This window comes from Myripristis murdjan, chromosome 19, assembly GCF_902150065.1.
Source record: "Myripristis murdjan chromosome 19, fMyrMur1.1, whole genome shotgun sequence".
NCBI lineage: Eukaryota > Metazoa > Chordata > Actinopteri > Holocentriformes > Holocentridae > Myripristis > Myripristis murdjan.
In genome coordinates, this window is record NC_043998.1 from 1,421,372 (window position 1) to 1,437,598 (window position 16,227).

General features: G+C 41.5%; 2 protein-coding genes across 3 annotated transcripts; one reads left to right on the forward strand and one right to left on the reverse strand.

Moving 5' to 3' along the window:
* Positions 1-1,667: 1,667 nt before the first annotated feature.
* Positions 1,668-10,036, reverse strand: maff (v-maf avian musculoaponeurotic fibrosarcoma oncogene homolog F). 2 transcript variants are annotated; one of them, XM_030078644.1, is made up of 3 exons: positions 9,800-10,036; positions 5,864-5,952; positions 1,668-5,176 (listed from the first exon to the last, which is right to left on the reverse strand). In XM_030078644.1, the coding sequence occupies exons 2-3, from the start codon at positions 5,894-5,896 to the stop codon at positions 4,733-4,735; spliced, it is 477 nt and encodes a 158-aa protein (XP_029934504.1). In that variant the 5' UTR covers positions 5,897-5,952; positions 9,800-10,036; the 3' UTR covers positions 1,668-4,732. The 2 variants fall into 2 exon arrangements, with proteins under 2 accessions (XP_029934504.1, XP_029934503.1); XM_030078643.1 differs by having other exon boundaries at positions 9,804-10,035.
* Positions 10,037-12,149: 2,113 nt separating this feature from the next.
* On the forward strand, positions 12,150-15,836 carry tomm22 (translocase of outer mitochondrial membrane 22 homolog (yeast)). The gene is made up of 4 exons (XM_030078646.1): positions 12,150-12,484; positions 13,235-13,353; positions 13,614-13,731; positions 14,545-15,836. Exons 1-4 carry the CDS (start codon positions 12,395-12,397, stop codon positions 14,617-14,619), a joined length of 402 nt encoding a protein of 133 aa, XP_029934506.1. The 5' UTR covers positions 12,150-12,394; the 3' UTR covers positions 14,620-15,836.
* Positions 15,837-16,227: the final 391 nt, after the last annotated feature.

Below are 16,227 nucleotides of genomic sequence, written 5' to 3' on the forward strand. Positions count from 1 at the left end.
TGATGGTTTCACTCAGTGTCTTATAAAATTAGTGTGGCATGGATGTTAAAATGTTTGACGCAGAGCCTTAAATGTCAACACAATTCTTCCTGCAGACAGATGAAAGGAACCAGATCAGTACATTACGTGGTGACTAAAGTTGTGATTTGCCCTTTGGTGCCTGTTCTCTTGGGGAAAAAACAGCCAACCACAGCCGACAGATGAACGCGGCCCTGCAGAAAACTGTAGGAGTTTCTAGAAAGGTCATTAGTTCAGGGCATAAAGTTAGTCACCCAGCGCAGAGTCAGAACACACATACAGTGTCTAATGACACCAGCCCACAGCTCAAGGCTCTGAGACGCACACGGGAGCAGACGGCCGGAAGAACAGGAGCTCACTGGCTTTCAACATGGGCTCCTTCAGCAAAATAAATCATGTAATTTCATTCACTTAAAATACAAAAATAATTAATGAGTGATAATGATAACCAATCACTTATCAAGGATAGATCAGTATTCTAACCACTTGGAATCTATTTGTCATTGTTCAAATATCACATCTAAATATCACATCTGAATAATTTAAAACTTATCTGTAAACAATATCTGTACATATAATCCACAATACACCTTACAAAGTGCAGTGTCAGACACATGCACTGTATCAGAGGCATCTAACCAGGCACTTAACTGATGAATTAATTAAAAGTGAAACTATTGTTTGTTGTAAATAGTCTAAGCAGCATTTGATTTCTTATATTGCTATCAAATCTCTGAATTAAAAGGTTATTTTTACAAATAAAACAAAATACAGAGGGGAAATGCTGGAGTTTTGTCTCCCTGATGTACAAAATAAAATGGGCTGAAACCAAAACTATGAACCAAACACCACAGAGCAAACTGAACTGTGGATTTATTGTTCTGTTACACCCCTAATATATCTATCTATCTATCTATCTATCTATATACATACATACATACATACATATATATATATTTTTTTTTTTTTCTTTCATATCAGGGTCCCTAGAGCATAGACACTTCAAATAGAGCTCTGCAACATGAAAGGTTTGAATCTCCTGGTTTAGAGAATATGAAGTAGGGCAGGTGGGAAACCCAGTGTTGCACAAAAAAAATGTTTTAATCACTTTCAGTCTTCTTCCTTTCCTCACTGAGCCAAACTTGATGCCCATTTCTTGTTCAGAAGTAGGAAACTAATCATTTTTGTACATTATCATCCAGTTTCCCACCTGTTTGGTACCATTTGGAGATGTGATGGAGGATCTCCATGGCAGATCTGTGGCGTGTGTTGCCGTCACCGAGTCATTAAGGAAAGGAAAGCATGTGTCATTGAGCACATAGTGTCACTGACTCACCCAGCAGGGGCTCATCAGTGAAATGAGCTGCGGTCATATTCAGTTTGCATGAAAACCTGCAGACTCCTCCTTCCATTCATGATGCAGGGGAATCAAATCTGCCTGTGGCTTGAAATTTGACTTCCTTAGTGTGAAATTAGTCACAATACATGGCATGTTTTTCCACAAATAAGCAAAATTATTCATCAGGACGACCTCATTTCACCTTGGAAATTGTTGCATTTCATTATTTTTCAGTATTTTTCCCCTCAAATTCACCTTTTGATCCACAGGGGATTATTAAGTGTAAATAAAGTCCGATTTGACACCCACATCACAAGCAACACCGTTTTATGTACAATATATACAACATTTATTTTAATTAATATATAAAATAGACAATGTACTTAAATTTTCACCATAGAAAAAATACATGTAATAAATACAAAGACCATTTTTGTTTTGCGTTATTACAAAACATCCAGCACATTGACAGATGTGAGACGTTAAAATATTACTGAGAATAAATGCTCTGCGACATTGATATTCATATAGCTAAATATATGCCTCATGTCTTTAGAAATATTTGTCAACACAATATAACGTGTTACGACGCCTGCTTTTTTTTTTTAAAGAATATTGCTAGCACTATTCCATGGCCTCGTCCTCCGTTAATCCCAGCCTACTGGAGCTTCGTTAAAACAGCTTTTACAGAAATATGACAGATTAAGGTTTTCAAGTGAATTAACCACCACCTTTCCACCTTCTCTTCCTCTCTCTCTTCCTGCTTTACTCACTTTCTTTCTCCATCTTTCCACAACTCTACCTCCATGTTTCATTCTTCTTCCCACCTTTCTCAATCCCCCTTTTTTTCCCTCCCTATTTTTCCTTTAACTTCCTGTGGACTTGCCCCATCCTGCCAATTCAAAAGTGACCTTAAAACAGTTTCCACAAATAACACACACATCATCATAGAAAAATAATATCCCTCCAAGAAGCCACTATGACAAGCCAGTACAAACATGGCAAACACACACACACACACACACACACACACACACACACACACACACACAGAGAGAGAGAGAGAGAGAGAGAGAGGGAGAGAAAGAGAGAGAGAGACACACACAATGAAGAAAAATCATCATACAGCAATATGGCCATTGGCTTTTAGCATATTTCTACGTAGCTAATAATTAACAATTTGAAAAATGATCATCGTCGACTCATCACACAGTACAATAATCAGACGTGAGAATATTCCCAAACTAGTCATATATGCAAGTACTTCTGACAACATACATAAACATCACAGCACTCGTTAGCTTGTCTTTTTTGTAATATCTATTTTTAAATACAAATAAAATATAGAATATAGCTCTGATAAATGTCACTCAACATTTTCGTCTCTCAATGGTACGTACAAACATTACAAAAAACAAAAAACGAACAGATAATAGTAATGTATAAAGAGAATCTGCATCGACTCTTAGCGTAATTCCTACCAGATGCAGCCCTGCTTTGACGCGTTTCAGAAAAAAAAAAAAAAATGACCAACATCTGTTGTTGGGAGTCAACCAGATGGGAAAAAAGCCACTTACAGACTGCTGCAAACTTTGAGCACAGTAATACCTCTGGGTAGTGAAAGGAGCATGGAGGATTAGAGGTCTGACAGCACTACAGTCTATTGAAATAACAAATTAAAAAAAAAAAAAGAGAAATAAGAATGTGTGGCCATGAGCTTTGAGGAAGGAGCTGCAGGTCGTTTTTTTTTTTTAGCCATTTTTCCCTCTGACGTTTGCATTCTTTCAGCTCCAGTCATGCACTACAGGCATTGGATTAATGTGAGAAATGCTTAAACCAGCTGTTTAACACTACAGTCCCCTTCACAGACAGAGTGAACTGGGACAATCCTCAGGTAGAAAAATGTAGACAATAAAGGCTTCTGGTTCCCCAAAAAACAAACCAAAAAAGTACAGGCTGCTGAGAAATTCACTGTTTCAATGAAATTCTTGACAAACAAAACAGATTTTAAACTAGGTGATGAAGCTAAAGTTACAACTCCGTGCCACTTGTGCTGCCCTGTTGCCGTGGAGACAAATCTGCATGGGTTGGCATGAGAAACGAAACGCGCTGACTTCAGGTGTAGATGTGCGTCGGGAATGCAGACAGTGTTGGGGCCGGAGCGGGCCCCAGACCAGTCTCGGCATCTTGTGGCTGGTCAGCTGCCACAGACTGGAAGCAGAGGGAAGCCGTGGCCTTTCACAATCACACAGCACCAGCTTCACCACTGGCTTTGTCGAGGGGACGGTGCAGGAGATAGACCTCTGGTCGCTTCGCCGGTCCAGTTAGACTCTGTCCATGCCCTGGTGTGTGTGTGTGTGTGTGTGTGTGTGGATCTGAGGATGAAACTGAGGGTTTTGTGCGTGTGTGTGTGTTTGTATGTTCAGGTGTGCGCTGACTGGGCCGAAATGCGCCAAGAGCTACGGTGACCTGCCCAGGATTTTAGGAGAGTATCATTGCGTGACGCCTCATTCACAATCAAACCTGTTGCACTTGATGCATCGGATAAAATTCGCCTCAAGAGTTTTGGAGCAATGCACTGGCTCAGAGTGACTGTTCCTGAAAAACTGAACTCGCCGACCACGATAATAAATACCACAAGCATGAAAAATCAACCATCACTAAACTTTTCAGTACTAACAAGACTAAATAATATTCTGTGAACAAATTTGTAAGACACTTTGTTAGTGTCATAAGGCCAGCATTTACAAGAAGACAGTCAGAGAGCCCTAGAAATAATGAACTGCACAACTTTCTTACATCCAAAGACGTCACTGTTCTGTAAATTTTAAGTTAAAGTGGATTTGTTTTTTGAGCCATGCAGACATAACCACAGGATTTGGAATCAAGCCTCTATCACTGTTAGTTTTTATAACTATGACTAAAAAGAAAACATTGTTGGATAGTAAAAATCCCGAAGCGGGATTACTACCAAAATCTAACCAAGTGTTCCTATGAAAACCTTATGGGTCCACCAAATTTCATGGAAAGAAAGTTTTTGAGATACCCTGCTGAGAAACAGACAAATAGTAACATGAACATGTCAGTCACTTTCTGGTCAGAGGAGCCATTCTCCACTAGGTGGCGCCGCACTGCTGCTGCTCTCCCATTGGAGTGAACAATGTCCTGCATTTCAAAAATCCAACAGTGTAATGGACTGTGAATGAGGCGTAATGCAAAAAAGTGTTTAGTAAGTGCCTATTAATACCTTCCTCCTATTCCCCTGTATGTGTATAAAATGAGTGTGTATGCATGCATGTATGCATGAGTGTGTGTGTGTGTGTGTTTGCATTGCAGGTTGTGTGTCCCTCCCCAGTCCCGTCCCAGCAGCCCCTCCTAGGACGCCCCCTGCTCCCTCTGTGGCTGCGGCTGTGGCGGACTCTTGACGATGGTGATGACGGAGGCGGTGTTGAGGCGCGGGGCGGTGGCCAGCAGGCTGCCCCCGCCGGCCTCCAGGCCCCGGGCGAACCTCTGCAGGGCGGCCAGCCGGGCGCCGAGGCCCTCCAGCTCCCTCCTCATACCAGCGTTCTCGGCCCCCAGCCTCTCCACCTCCCTCTGCAGCTCCTTCTTCTGCTGCTCCAGGGCCTCGCGCTGGGACACCCGTTTGACTCGACAGCTGGCGGCATAGCCTCGGTTCTTCAGGGTGCGCCGACGCTGCTTCAGCTTCTGGACCTCCTCGCGGGAAAGGCCGCGCAGGTGAAGGTTCAACTCCCGCACGGACAGGGACATGAGCTCGCTGTCCGACAGGATGGGCACATTCTCACCACACTCCCTCTTCACCTGAAGGAGAGAGAGAGAGGAAGAGAGAGAAGGGGGCACAGGAAGGGGGAGGAGAGAGATTAAGGAAGTGGTGAAAAGTGTAAAATGTAAAAATGAGTGTGTGTGAATCAAAAGAAGCAAACAAAAGCAGTGGAGAAAAGAGGTAATATTGAGTAAAAAAGAGGTGTAGGTCTTAGCATTTACAGATTTGATTCAATTGTTATTCACAGGTTGGTGATTTGATTTAACAACAAGTTTTTTTAAACGGTTCAATTCAAGTTTGTAAAAAAAAAAAAAAACAATGTGAGTCAAGGATTCAATAATGCAGTAATGTATGACTACCCATTTCCTGTCTTCTGAATTGTGTGTGGGGTGGGGGTGGAGGGGGCTCTGATAGAGAACAATAATATCTTTTTTTAAAGAATCATAAATGATTCATTTAAAGCATTTTTATTCAAAGCGATTTATTCTGTTTATTTATTTTAGCAGATCGATGCAGTTGACTCATCAAAATTCATAATGCATGCATTGATGCAATGAATGAATCGTTATACTCCTAGTGAAAGAGTCATTTATGGGGAGGAGAATCATGTTAGCTTCTTGTCAACATTATTTTTCCCCCCAAGTTACAAAAATAGCCGAGGCCATGAACCCAGGTCTCTGTCCTTGAAATAATAACGCTGGCTGGTGGCTCTGGCCTTGTCTCACCTTCAGGGCTTTGCTGTTTCTTTCTGTCGTCATGGTCTGACTTTGTCTTCAGTTTTTCCCCCACACACCAGTCAACACAGATAAACACTCTGGAGGAGGAGGAAGAAAAAAAGGAATCAAAAAGGTTCATTATCACATGTGATTAACAACATCACGCTGTTTTGTTCCCCATCTAGCCTGACATCCACCATCCGCTCACAAGATGGCCAGTCATGTGGGAGCAAAGAAAAAGGAGAACCCACAGATCATTCATGCTTCTCCAAATTTGGCCTCCCATTAAAATCCTTGGTTTGATATGAAAGGAGGATCAGGTTTTGAAAGCGACGCGCCTTCTCTGCTGACTGGAATAGCGAGAGGAAGTCATCATGTGTCCACCCTTTTTGTTGCTCAAAGCAGGTGTCCTAACCAACTCCCACAACACTTCCTCAAACAAACACGCATCAACGGTTCAGTACTGTCAACACCACAAGGCCAACTAATGACAAGCAAATTGTGCAACATACAAGTTTGTGGATCACCCCCACTGTCCATGTTACTATCAATGATGCACCTTTCTTGAAAGTTATGTGGTGAAAAACAAAAATACATCAAAACACAAATATTAAGTTTAGAATGTACAAACATTTTCAAATTTCTGAGGTTTTATTACCTTGAGGTTTTAATTAAAAGGCTATGGAATAAATGTTTTGTCCGTTTTTGTTTCAGAGTAAACAAAACATTGCTCATTTCTGTCAAATTTAAAATGGAAAAGTGTGAACACCCTTTAAATTCAATGATTCACTTTCATCAGGCTAATAAGTTGCATCTATTAGGACAGACCTTTGCTAACTTAGCGCTTCTGTTTTTCAACAAATTTGTCCCACTCTTCTTTCCAGAAGAGGTCAACCTCATTCAGACTACATGAGGACTTTTTAAATCACAATCCTCTTTTGGTCAGACCACATTTAAGTTCAGTGGAATAAAGCTCCAGGCGCTCACTTGGCCAAACTTCTCTGCCATTTTTTTCCCAGCTGCTCTGCCATTTTTTCCTTGCCTGATTTGGCCGTCCTCTCCACATCACTGTCATTTTGAAAAATGACGTTGTAATTTAACTTGGAGTTTTAGCCCCTAAAAATGTCTCTTATCGGGACTGCTATTAATTTCCCCTCTGTCCTGAGCAGACCCCTGGAGCAGGCCTGTTGCATGATGCTGCCACCACACTCAACAGAAGCTGCTGTGTTCTCTGGCTGACAGGCTGCGCTGGCTAAGCACCAAAAATATCTTTAGGAATTAAGATCAAGTTAAGAGGAAAATGTTCCACCTTGAATTCATCACACCCTGAAAGACATTTCTCTGTTGTTTTTTTTTTTTTTTTTTAAACCCTGTCTCCATGATTAGCTAATATAGGATTTGATATTATTCTTGGAGAGAAGCAGCTGTCTGGCCGTCTTACCTCATATCCAGAATTGCGAAAAGTACATGAAACAGTGACATGTGTGGTTGCATGTGATATAGACAGTGGCCAAAGTCTACCATACAGTCCTGCACTTGTTTTTTACGGTTTCTGTTGCACTTTTGGTCACTTCCCTGTTGAGCTAAATCTAAAGTGATCTCGGCGAAGTCTTGGTGCTGCCACATTTCCTCCACTTCTTGATTATAGTCTTCACTGTGTCCCAGGGTATATTTAAGATCTCTGACATCTATTTATATCCTCCCCTCCTACTTTTAACCTTTCAACAACAAACATTTTGCTAACCAAAGACCAGCTTTGGGCAAGATTGGTTAGCTCCCTCTCACCAAAACTGGTCTCTGTGTACAGATATACACTGTGCGAGAGACAAGTCTTCAGGGAAATCCTGGTTTTAATTGATCTAATTAGAATCATTCCAGTTGATTTTCAGGTTAAGGCAAATTAGGTTTGCACGTGCTTCAGAGAGTGAAAAGTTAAATATAAACACAACTATAAAAAGGTTATCACACTTTTGCATCCAGGGTGTTCTTGTCATTTTAACACATTGTCAGGAACGAGGAGCCTGTGAAGATTTTTACTGAATATTACCTGCAAACATAAAACTAAAGTCAAGGCTTGTTTTGCTGACAACCTCCCTAATGGACCAGTCAGCAAAATTAAGAAACCAAACAAGTTCTACAATACACACAGCACTGTAGGGCTGGAACGATATGCCTACCTCCTGGTTCAATACCACTGCAACACTTGGGTGCTGATTCAACATGTACTATGATGCGATATTACAATTTATTGTGATTTTTACTTTTGGAATTATTCTCTAGTTTGCAGCTGTAAAGTTTCATGTGGCTGTGATTACCTTTAAGGTCCCAGTGAAATGGCTGCTATGGGGGCTAACATCATCACACATGAATCAAGTGTGGCTCATTGAATCCACAAGAGTCTCAGCTTTCCAGTTAAAGCCAACTGATGCAGCTCCAAGACTGTTTAGGTCCCAGTCTGCACAAACAAACCATTTGTTCTTCTGGCCTCTTGTAGGCCAGAAAAACACATTTGGATTGCATGGGATTAGCATAAGGTGGGCATGTCTGCAAAGGGGAGAGCCATGGCTGCCCAGAGAACCCATTTTCATTCAGATATCTAGAAGTCAGAGGTCAATAAACCCCTTTAAAAATACCCATAGGAGATTTTCCCTCATCAAAGTGTAGCCTAGCTTTGGAGTATAATTTAGCCCCTATTCAGAAAAAAAAAACTGGCTATAAAAAGAATTGGGATACTTGAGTGAGTCCATTTTTCCATCCTTAAACGAAACAAGTTAAGAAACATGGGTTTTTAAGACAGCACTCCATTTCCTCTGTCAGCCTGATCCGACGTTTAGGATTCCTGGGCTGGATCACATGTCACGTTAAAGCCAGGCTCCATAACAACAATCACATGAGCTTTTACTGTATACCCTTTGTTTTTGTTTTTTCTTTCAACAGCACCTGCTTTAACGGCCTGTAATTTTCTGGGCCAGAATCGCATTTCCCGACATGCGTGGGAAGGCGAAGCTGCTGTCCAACCAGGACGGCAGCCGCTAAACCGAGGTGACCGTTTCATAAAGTCACAGTGATTCAGCAATAAACCCGCCTGCCCCGCCAAGAGCACCGCACCTCACGGAGGACTACCAGCCCTGGCCAATTGTCACTACACTTGTCGAATCAGCAAACAACCCAATACACCCTTTGCTTCCGCCTCGACCCATTAAAAAGACGCTAAATGCGGTTATAGTGCTGCTAAACGTGTCAAAAAAAAAAAAAAAAAAAAAAACGAAAGCAACATGGGACAACCGTTCAACTTAACGCTATAATGCTGCTAAACGCCATCAAAACCATTTATTTTCAACAGTGACTAAAACATGCTAACACACACACACACACACACACACACACACACACACACACACACACACACACACACACACACACACATATAACCCATTCCAGATATGAAACAGTATTATTTCTCTCCCTTCCCTCTACAACACCCATGTCCTTATACGGGAAGGAGCTGGCCAACTCGGAGTAGCATGCTAGGGCACCGCCGTAGTAAACAGCCATCACAAGTGCGCACGACATCCATTTTAGCAAGATTATAATCTAATCTTGTTGAAGATGTCTGGCAACACAAAGATCCAAAATGACATAAGAAAGCACCCTTGTGTTTTATAATGGTTAAACTTTGATAGATATAACAAGCGGTGACGATTCAGCCTCAACATCTGAGACGTTAAGGCATTAATTGAAGCTGCTAAAGAGAAAAATACAACATGCTAGCAGCAGTTTAGCATCAACGGTTTCTGACGAGCTAAAGCGGATTAAAACCAACAGCTGCCGCTTACTGGGCCTTTACTGGGAGGTTGTAAGCAAAAACAAGCCGCGCTGTGTTTGTCTACTATCTGAGTAAAAGTGAATTTAACGCTTTAACGGGTTATAAAAACGAAAATTGACCTACTGTGTCGAAGCAAGTCCGGCGACAAAATGTCAGTCCGCCTTTTCCCGGAATTACTCTGCTCTCTCTCTCTCTCTCGCTCTCTCTCTCTCTCGCTCTCTCTCTCTCTCTCGCTCTCTCTGAGGTTGGATTCTTTCATTCATAAAAAACACAAGCGACAATGACGTAAGGCCCAAAGAATGAGGGCGGAGCCTCCCCGCCCCCTCGGCGCACTCCGGGAGGATGTAAACAAGGAATCCCTGCATCCCAGAAACTTTTCCATGACCAGGCAGCCGCCCCCCTCCTCCTCCTCCAACCACAACAACTACCCTGGAAAAAAGATAAACACTTTTACTGGAAGCGCTTACACAGCCACTCTGCTTTAATTTTATTAAGTAACGGTATTATTGAGAGCTATTTGTGGCCAAAAACAAGCCCAGAAACTGGTATAGCCTCTGAGGGACTCCATAGTGGTAAAAACAGCTGAAAACACACTGAAAAATAAAAACAAAGAGGAGAAAAATCACATACTACCATAGAAAAATGTGTCCCCATACCAGAGTTTGGTATTTTTTTAATGTTTTTTTTATTTTTATTTTATAGTTGTCAATTCAGTTTAGTTGCCAGAGTGGGTTTGTTCATTTCAGTTGAGTTTTTTTTATTGTTTACAAATGTTTGCTTTAAGATTAGGCTACTTTGTGTTAGTTTAAGTATTAGGTTTAATTATTATTATTATTATTATTATTATTGTAATATCAGGGGGAAGATGTAAGAAGTCCAGAATAGGTGTTACAGTCTAAACACGCAAACTAATCACATCTTCTGTATATATTTTTTTTAAATTTTAGTTTAGTTTGTTTTGGAAGAGCACAACATCATTTCAGCTAGTGTTTTTTTTTTTTTTTTTTTTCTAAAGTCTGCTTTTTATTTTTATTTCAGTTAACTAAAATGTTTCCTCACACTTAGTTTAAGTTTTTAGTTTAGCTTTATTTAACTATAATGACCTTGCTCTGCACACACACTCATAGTTTGTAGTCAGAGGGCTGTAGGCGCTGAAAAGTGCATTAAATCTCTCAGACGCTGCAGAAATCACCTTAAAGCTGTACCTTTGCACTTGTTTTGATGTTCACTGATAATATTTCAGATTACACTTAAACTGTTCTAAATCTATTTGCACATGTACTTTAGATGACATAGCAGATATACTGAATGCAGTGCATGGGTATTGGGAGGCATGCGTTTTTGGTTTAAAATGTATTTTGAACAAATATTTTTGTCATATGCCAAACTCTTACCCTTAATACCAAGGCGGTGAGCCAAGGGATATTTCTTCAGTGTTTATATATATCACAATAAGCCTCATTTATATGAAATCACACATTAAATAATTAAATTAACGTTCATCCCACTGAACCAAATGGTAATGTTGGTCTAGATGTCAAACAAAACTCTTAAAATGTCAAAATTCTTTACAATGTCCTTAAATTAGGCAGTTCCTCAACATGTTTCACGCCTTGTTTCTTGCTATTTTTACATGGAAAAGTGCTTACTATGATAGCTCAGACAGCATAATCATGTCACAATATCCCCAAAGTTGCTGTATCATCATGACATGATACTGAAAGCGGTATAAATAAAGAGTGGCACTGAACAGCCCATTTGCCTGTAAGTTAGAGAATGGACAGAGAGGACAGACAAAAGCTGAATTAAGATAAACTGAAGATGAGGTAAAGACAGGAATACAAAAGATGCAAAACACAGTAGAGAGGAAAACAGAGGGATGTTGAAAGATAAAGACAAAAAAGAAATAAAGAAAATAAAGCTAACAGTAAAGTTAATCCTTTAATGACCCCCTGGAGAGCCCTGGCCCTGACTTTGGACACCAGTGAACCCAGAGTATTTGCACCGGGTCAGGAACATGTTGCTGACTGCACATCCTGCTTTCCACTATAATACACAGAAGTCAGCTCTTGTTAACAAGGTTAAAGGAAGACATCGTTACTTCAGTGCACGACTGAGGCTCTGGACATGCAGGTTCTCACTTTATAAATAACAGGAAAAATTCAGAGAGGGAGACATGAGGAAATCTTGTACATAAGACATGTCAGGAATGTTTAAAATAAATATTGAGCACAGGACAGGACCTCAGGGAAATTAGAGAGTGGTTGATAGGGTCCATAACACAGACAGGAGCAGGGAATAGGGTGTAACTTTATTTTCTTCTCATTCGAGTATGTGTGTATAAATAACTCCATGACTGTACACACTCCGGTGCAGTAAGTGGCGGTATGCATCTTTAAAAGCTGGCCACAAAGCACCCAGAAGAAGAAGAAGAAGCAGGAATTAGCCCTCCAGGCCTGCAGGGGGCGCAGTAAGTTTCTGACGGACCAGCGGGTGACCCCTGCTCCCGGCGTCCATCGCACACACACCGCACGTTTTGTCGTGACCTCAGGCTGTCTCAGGACGTACAGCACCAATGCACGCCTCTCAATACTGACAACTTATGCAAGCCGGTGGAAAAATCAGTGAAAAAAAAACTTAAAAAGACGGACTTTTATCTCTTCGGTTTGCGTTGCTGATCGCAGCAGGCAGTGAACGGCGGGCTAGCAGGCACCATGGCCGGAATCGAGGAGCTCTCCCCCTCCGCGGGCCTGGTTTCAACCCGGCCACCCGAGGACGAGATTGAAGATGATGACGATGAAGATGTATGTAGACGCTTACTCAACTAACAATGCGAATTTCATGCGGAATTTTACTGTTTTGTGTCCAGTCCCTAGCTAAATCTGGCTAGCTTTGCGGCTAACGCACCTGCTAGCTCAGGTTAGCTAACTAGCGACCTACGATTTTCGCTTGTATTAGCAGCTTACAGAAGGTTAACCTGTCGTTTTTTCCCTTTTGGCGTTTCATGTCTCCTGTAGTGATAGTATCATCATGCCATGGTCGTGTTTTATTAATGTCCAGTCCAGACTTTCCATTGGTAATGTGCTGGGAGCAGCCAACCTAGCTTCTCATTTGGTACAGTCATTGTTTAGGTAATTAAGCTCATGAGAGAGAGTGCGTTTGTTTTCTTGTATGTCAGCTTTCCATAGGAGCGGGGTTACTGTCATGTGGCTTTCAAAGTCCTAGCTTAATGCCTAATGTGTTCAGTGTAGTGCTGGGCTGATAAACTGATAATATACCAATAGATTTGTGATAGGAGACTGGAAATCATCTGGGATTTTGGATATTGTAGCATCATTATATGGCATCAGTATTGACTTCCCCTGGTTTTAAAGGCTGTGTTACAGTAAAGAGATGTGGTTTCTGAACTTACTGGACTGTCCTATGTGTTATCTGCTTGGTCATCATGTCTACACCCCACTGATTGTGTGTAAATAAAAAATCTCTTGTGTGTAAATGTCTTATGAAAGCATCAATACATCATCAATGTTGAGGTGTTTGTGTTCCTCTGTCAGCTGGATGAGACACTGGTGGAGCGGCTGTGGGGTCTGACAGAGATGTTTCCTGACACGGTGCGCAGTGCCGCCGAGGTGTCAGCGCAGTGCTCTGTCTCGCTGGTCAAGAAATTGTACAGGTAAGCATCTTCAGCAGTGGGAGATCAGCAGGGGTGATGCCGCTGCCATAATGTGAATGCACATTGGGCGAAAATAGACCCAGAAACCACCATTTGTCCTGTCAAAGTGTCATTGAGCAAAACGGTGAAGCCTGACGTGTTCACTCATTACCTTGGCCTTGCACATTTTAACCCAGACAGTAGTCGTGCTTTCAACTTTGTCCTTGCTTTACTCTAATCTCACTTAAATTTTTGTTTGTGTGTGTTTGTGTCTGTTGCAGTTTCTCCCGCTCTGCGCTCTGGGTGGGCACTACCTCCTTCATGATCTTGGTGCTTCCTGTTGTGTTTGAGACGGAGCGGCTACAGCTGGAGCAGCAGCAGCTACAACAGCAGAGACAGGTGTGTGCCGTTCTGTACATCCACTAAACACCAGGTGACAGATAGACATAGAAAATAAAAAAAAGACATTTAAAAAAAATCAGGGTAAAGTGAGGTAAAGTTGACTTTGAGCTGAGCAATGAATGTATTATGAACTCCAGAGAAGGTAATTACATTACAGTGTGCAGGCAAGTTCATCCCTGTTAGCTAAAGCAGAGATACTCCACCTGCAGTAACGGCAACTAAAATTGGATTTGCTTTGATCCCTACCAGCCTGATTTGTTTGTAATTGGGCAGTGTGACCTAAATGCACTGCACTGTAAAAATTCTGCATCATAACATGTCATTTAGTCTCGTTTGGCTGTTGAAGTCTCGTTTTTTCTAAATGAAAAATATCTGCCCATTGGTATTAAAAGTATGTTCAGTCATGGCAGAATAAGGCGGATAAACCCATTCATATCAAGATCATTCAAGATCATGAATATGATACTAAATAACATAGTAAGATTGAGGTTTTTTTGAGGGTAATTACAGAAATACTGTTAACTGTTGCACTGTGTTTCACCAAGAATAATAAACTGTTGCTGTGATTGCGCTCGCAGAGTGTGTGCTGTGCTTGTCCTGATTACAGAATGTGTCTGTTCCTGTGTAGGTCAGTGTGTAGAGTACGACAGTAATAATGCCTTGGTTCTGCCTGGGGCCGCCCAAACTTTATAAACACACATGGGAGGTCCTGTAAGGTCCATGGATAAAAGTGTTTACAAAACAGCATGTCAGAGAAAACGAATTCTGGTGCTGATAAATGACTCAAATTCTGTCGCCTTTCCCCTCAAGATCCTGCTGGGGCCCAACACCGGGATGTCTGGTGGGATGCCGGGCATGATGCCTCCCGCTCCGGGCAAGATGTGACGAATGCGGAGGCCCAACCCAAGCCTGAGAGCTGCTGTCAGCGGTGGAGAGGGGCAGCTCCCAAGGAGAGACAGAGAGACCCGGGAGAAAGGCAAAGAAAAACGGAAAAGGCTGCGCATTGGTCGTGCTCGTTCCTGCGTCGACGGTCAGCTGATCAGACGGGAGGAGGAAGAAGAGGAGGATGTGTTAATTATCACCGCTCTCTCGCTGTCTCTCCTTACTCCACCATCTTGCAGAGACTGATTTCCTGGAGCACTGTCCTAATTTCCTTTCTTTTCTTTTCTTTTCTTGTTTTTTAATATATGCTTATAGCGATATAAATTCTGTGTGTTCCTTAGGGGACAGAAGGTACAGGTGGATAGCTCTACAAAAAGGGGGTGTACAAGAGGTTTTTGTATGTGTTTGCAGTCTGAGTAATGATCACGTAGACGTTACTGTTATTGGAATTATGCTTTTGAAAGCATCAAAACTCTCTGCCCGTTATCAGATGTCGGCTGGTTCCACTTGTAACGTGTAACAACTGTAAGAGAACATCTGACAGAACAGTCCTACTCATTGTGAGAGGTGCAACACACACAACGCAGCAGATAGAAAGGTGATGTACACATTGTGTTGTTGCACCTCCTTATACTCAATGACACTCTTGCCTTTTCTACATGGTGCATTTCTGTCTGTCCATTTGTGATGTTCCACCATAGCATGGTATAACAAAATCTGACTTGCCTAGTAATTGTAATTTAACATGTCTACTGGTTTAATCCACTCTGTACAACTCCTGGCGATCCTGTTACTTCAGGCATTGCACAATGCAGTAAATTCCAGATAACATGCAGTTCTCTAAAGACAAATCCACAGAAAGTTTTTACATGTCAGTGTTTGACAATATGCAAAAGAGAAAGAAAAATCTTCTCTTAGCGTCAGTGAAAACCAATCTGATCGATACAGTAACCGCCGATTAACGGGCAGCCCGTCATTCTGTCATTTTGAGACAGGAAATGCCTCATGTCAAGTCTTTAAAATGTGTGGATTTTGTTATGAAGTTGGATAGTAAATGTCTCGACATTCCCCCTCACATGTCCAGTTTTAAGAGAATGTCATTTCCTTTACTGTGTTGTCCAACGTTTGGAATTTACAATCTCTTACCTCTGCACATCATGTCTGTTTTCAACACGACTACGCAAATTAAAACACGTATGACATGGAAAGCCCTGTGTGAATGGTTGTGATTGCTTGTTTTGTCTTTTTTTTCAGGGAAAGATGTAGCTGAAGTTTACTAAATAAATTACTATGGTATTTCACCAAAAATCCATTAGAGATGATGTGCGTCTTTTAAGAAGGGCCAGAACTGATTTCACACCAAAAAACTAATTTAACAGCATGAAATTTAATGTTGCCTTCAAGTGCTTCTTCTGGATTTAGATTTTTTTTTTGTTGTATCGGTTTGGAGTCTAAGCCAATTTAGCTGGTACAAGAAGTAGTTTGTTGGTGTGTAATGTTTCATTTTTAGAAATCGTATGTGCTTTGTTCAGCTGGGACTTTTGCCAACATCACGGCAACTTGGGCTGGCCAGAAAACCTTAAGTCACATGCTGCATTAAACTACTTATAA

Coding starts and splice junctions, on each gene's coding strand:
- maff (XM_030078644.1), bottom strand. CDS start 5,896: ATGACGACAGAAAGAAACAGCAAAGCCCTGAAG. Junction 5,177..5,863: donor GAAACAGCAAAGCCCTGAAG/GTGAGACAAGGC, acceptor TCTCTCCTTCAG/GTGAAGAGGGAGTGTGGTGA.
- tomm22 (XM_030078646.1), top strand. CDS start 12,395: ATGGCCGGAATCGAGGAGCTCTCCCCCTCCGCGGGCCTGGTTTCAACC. Junction 12,485..13,234: donor AAGATGATGACGATGAAGAT/GTATGTAGACGC, acceptor TTCCTCTGTCAG/CTGGATGAGACACTGGTGGA. Junction 13,354..13,613: donor CTGGTCAAGAAATTGTACAG/GTAAGCATCTTC, acceptor TGTCTGTTGCAG/TTTCTCCCGCTCTGCGCTCT.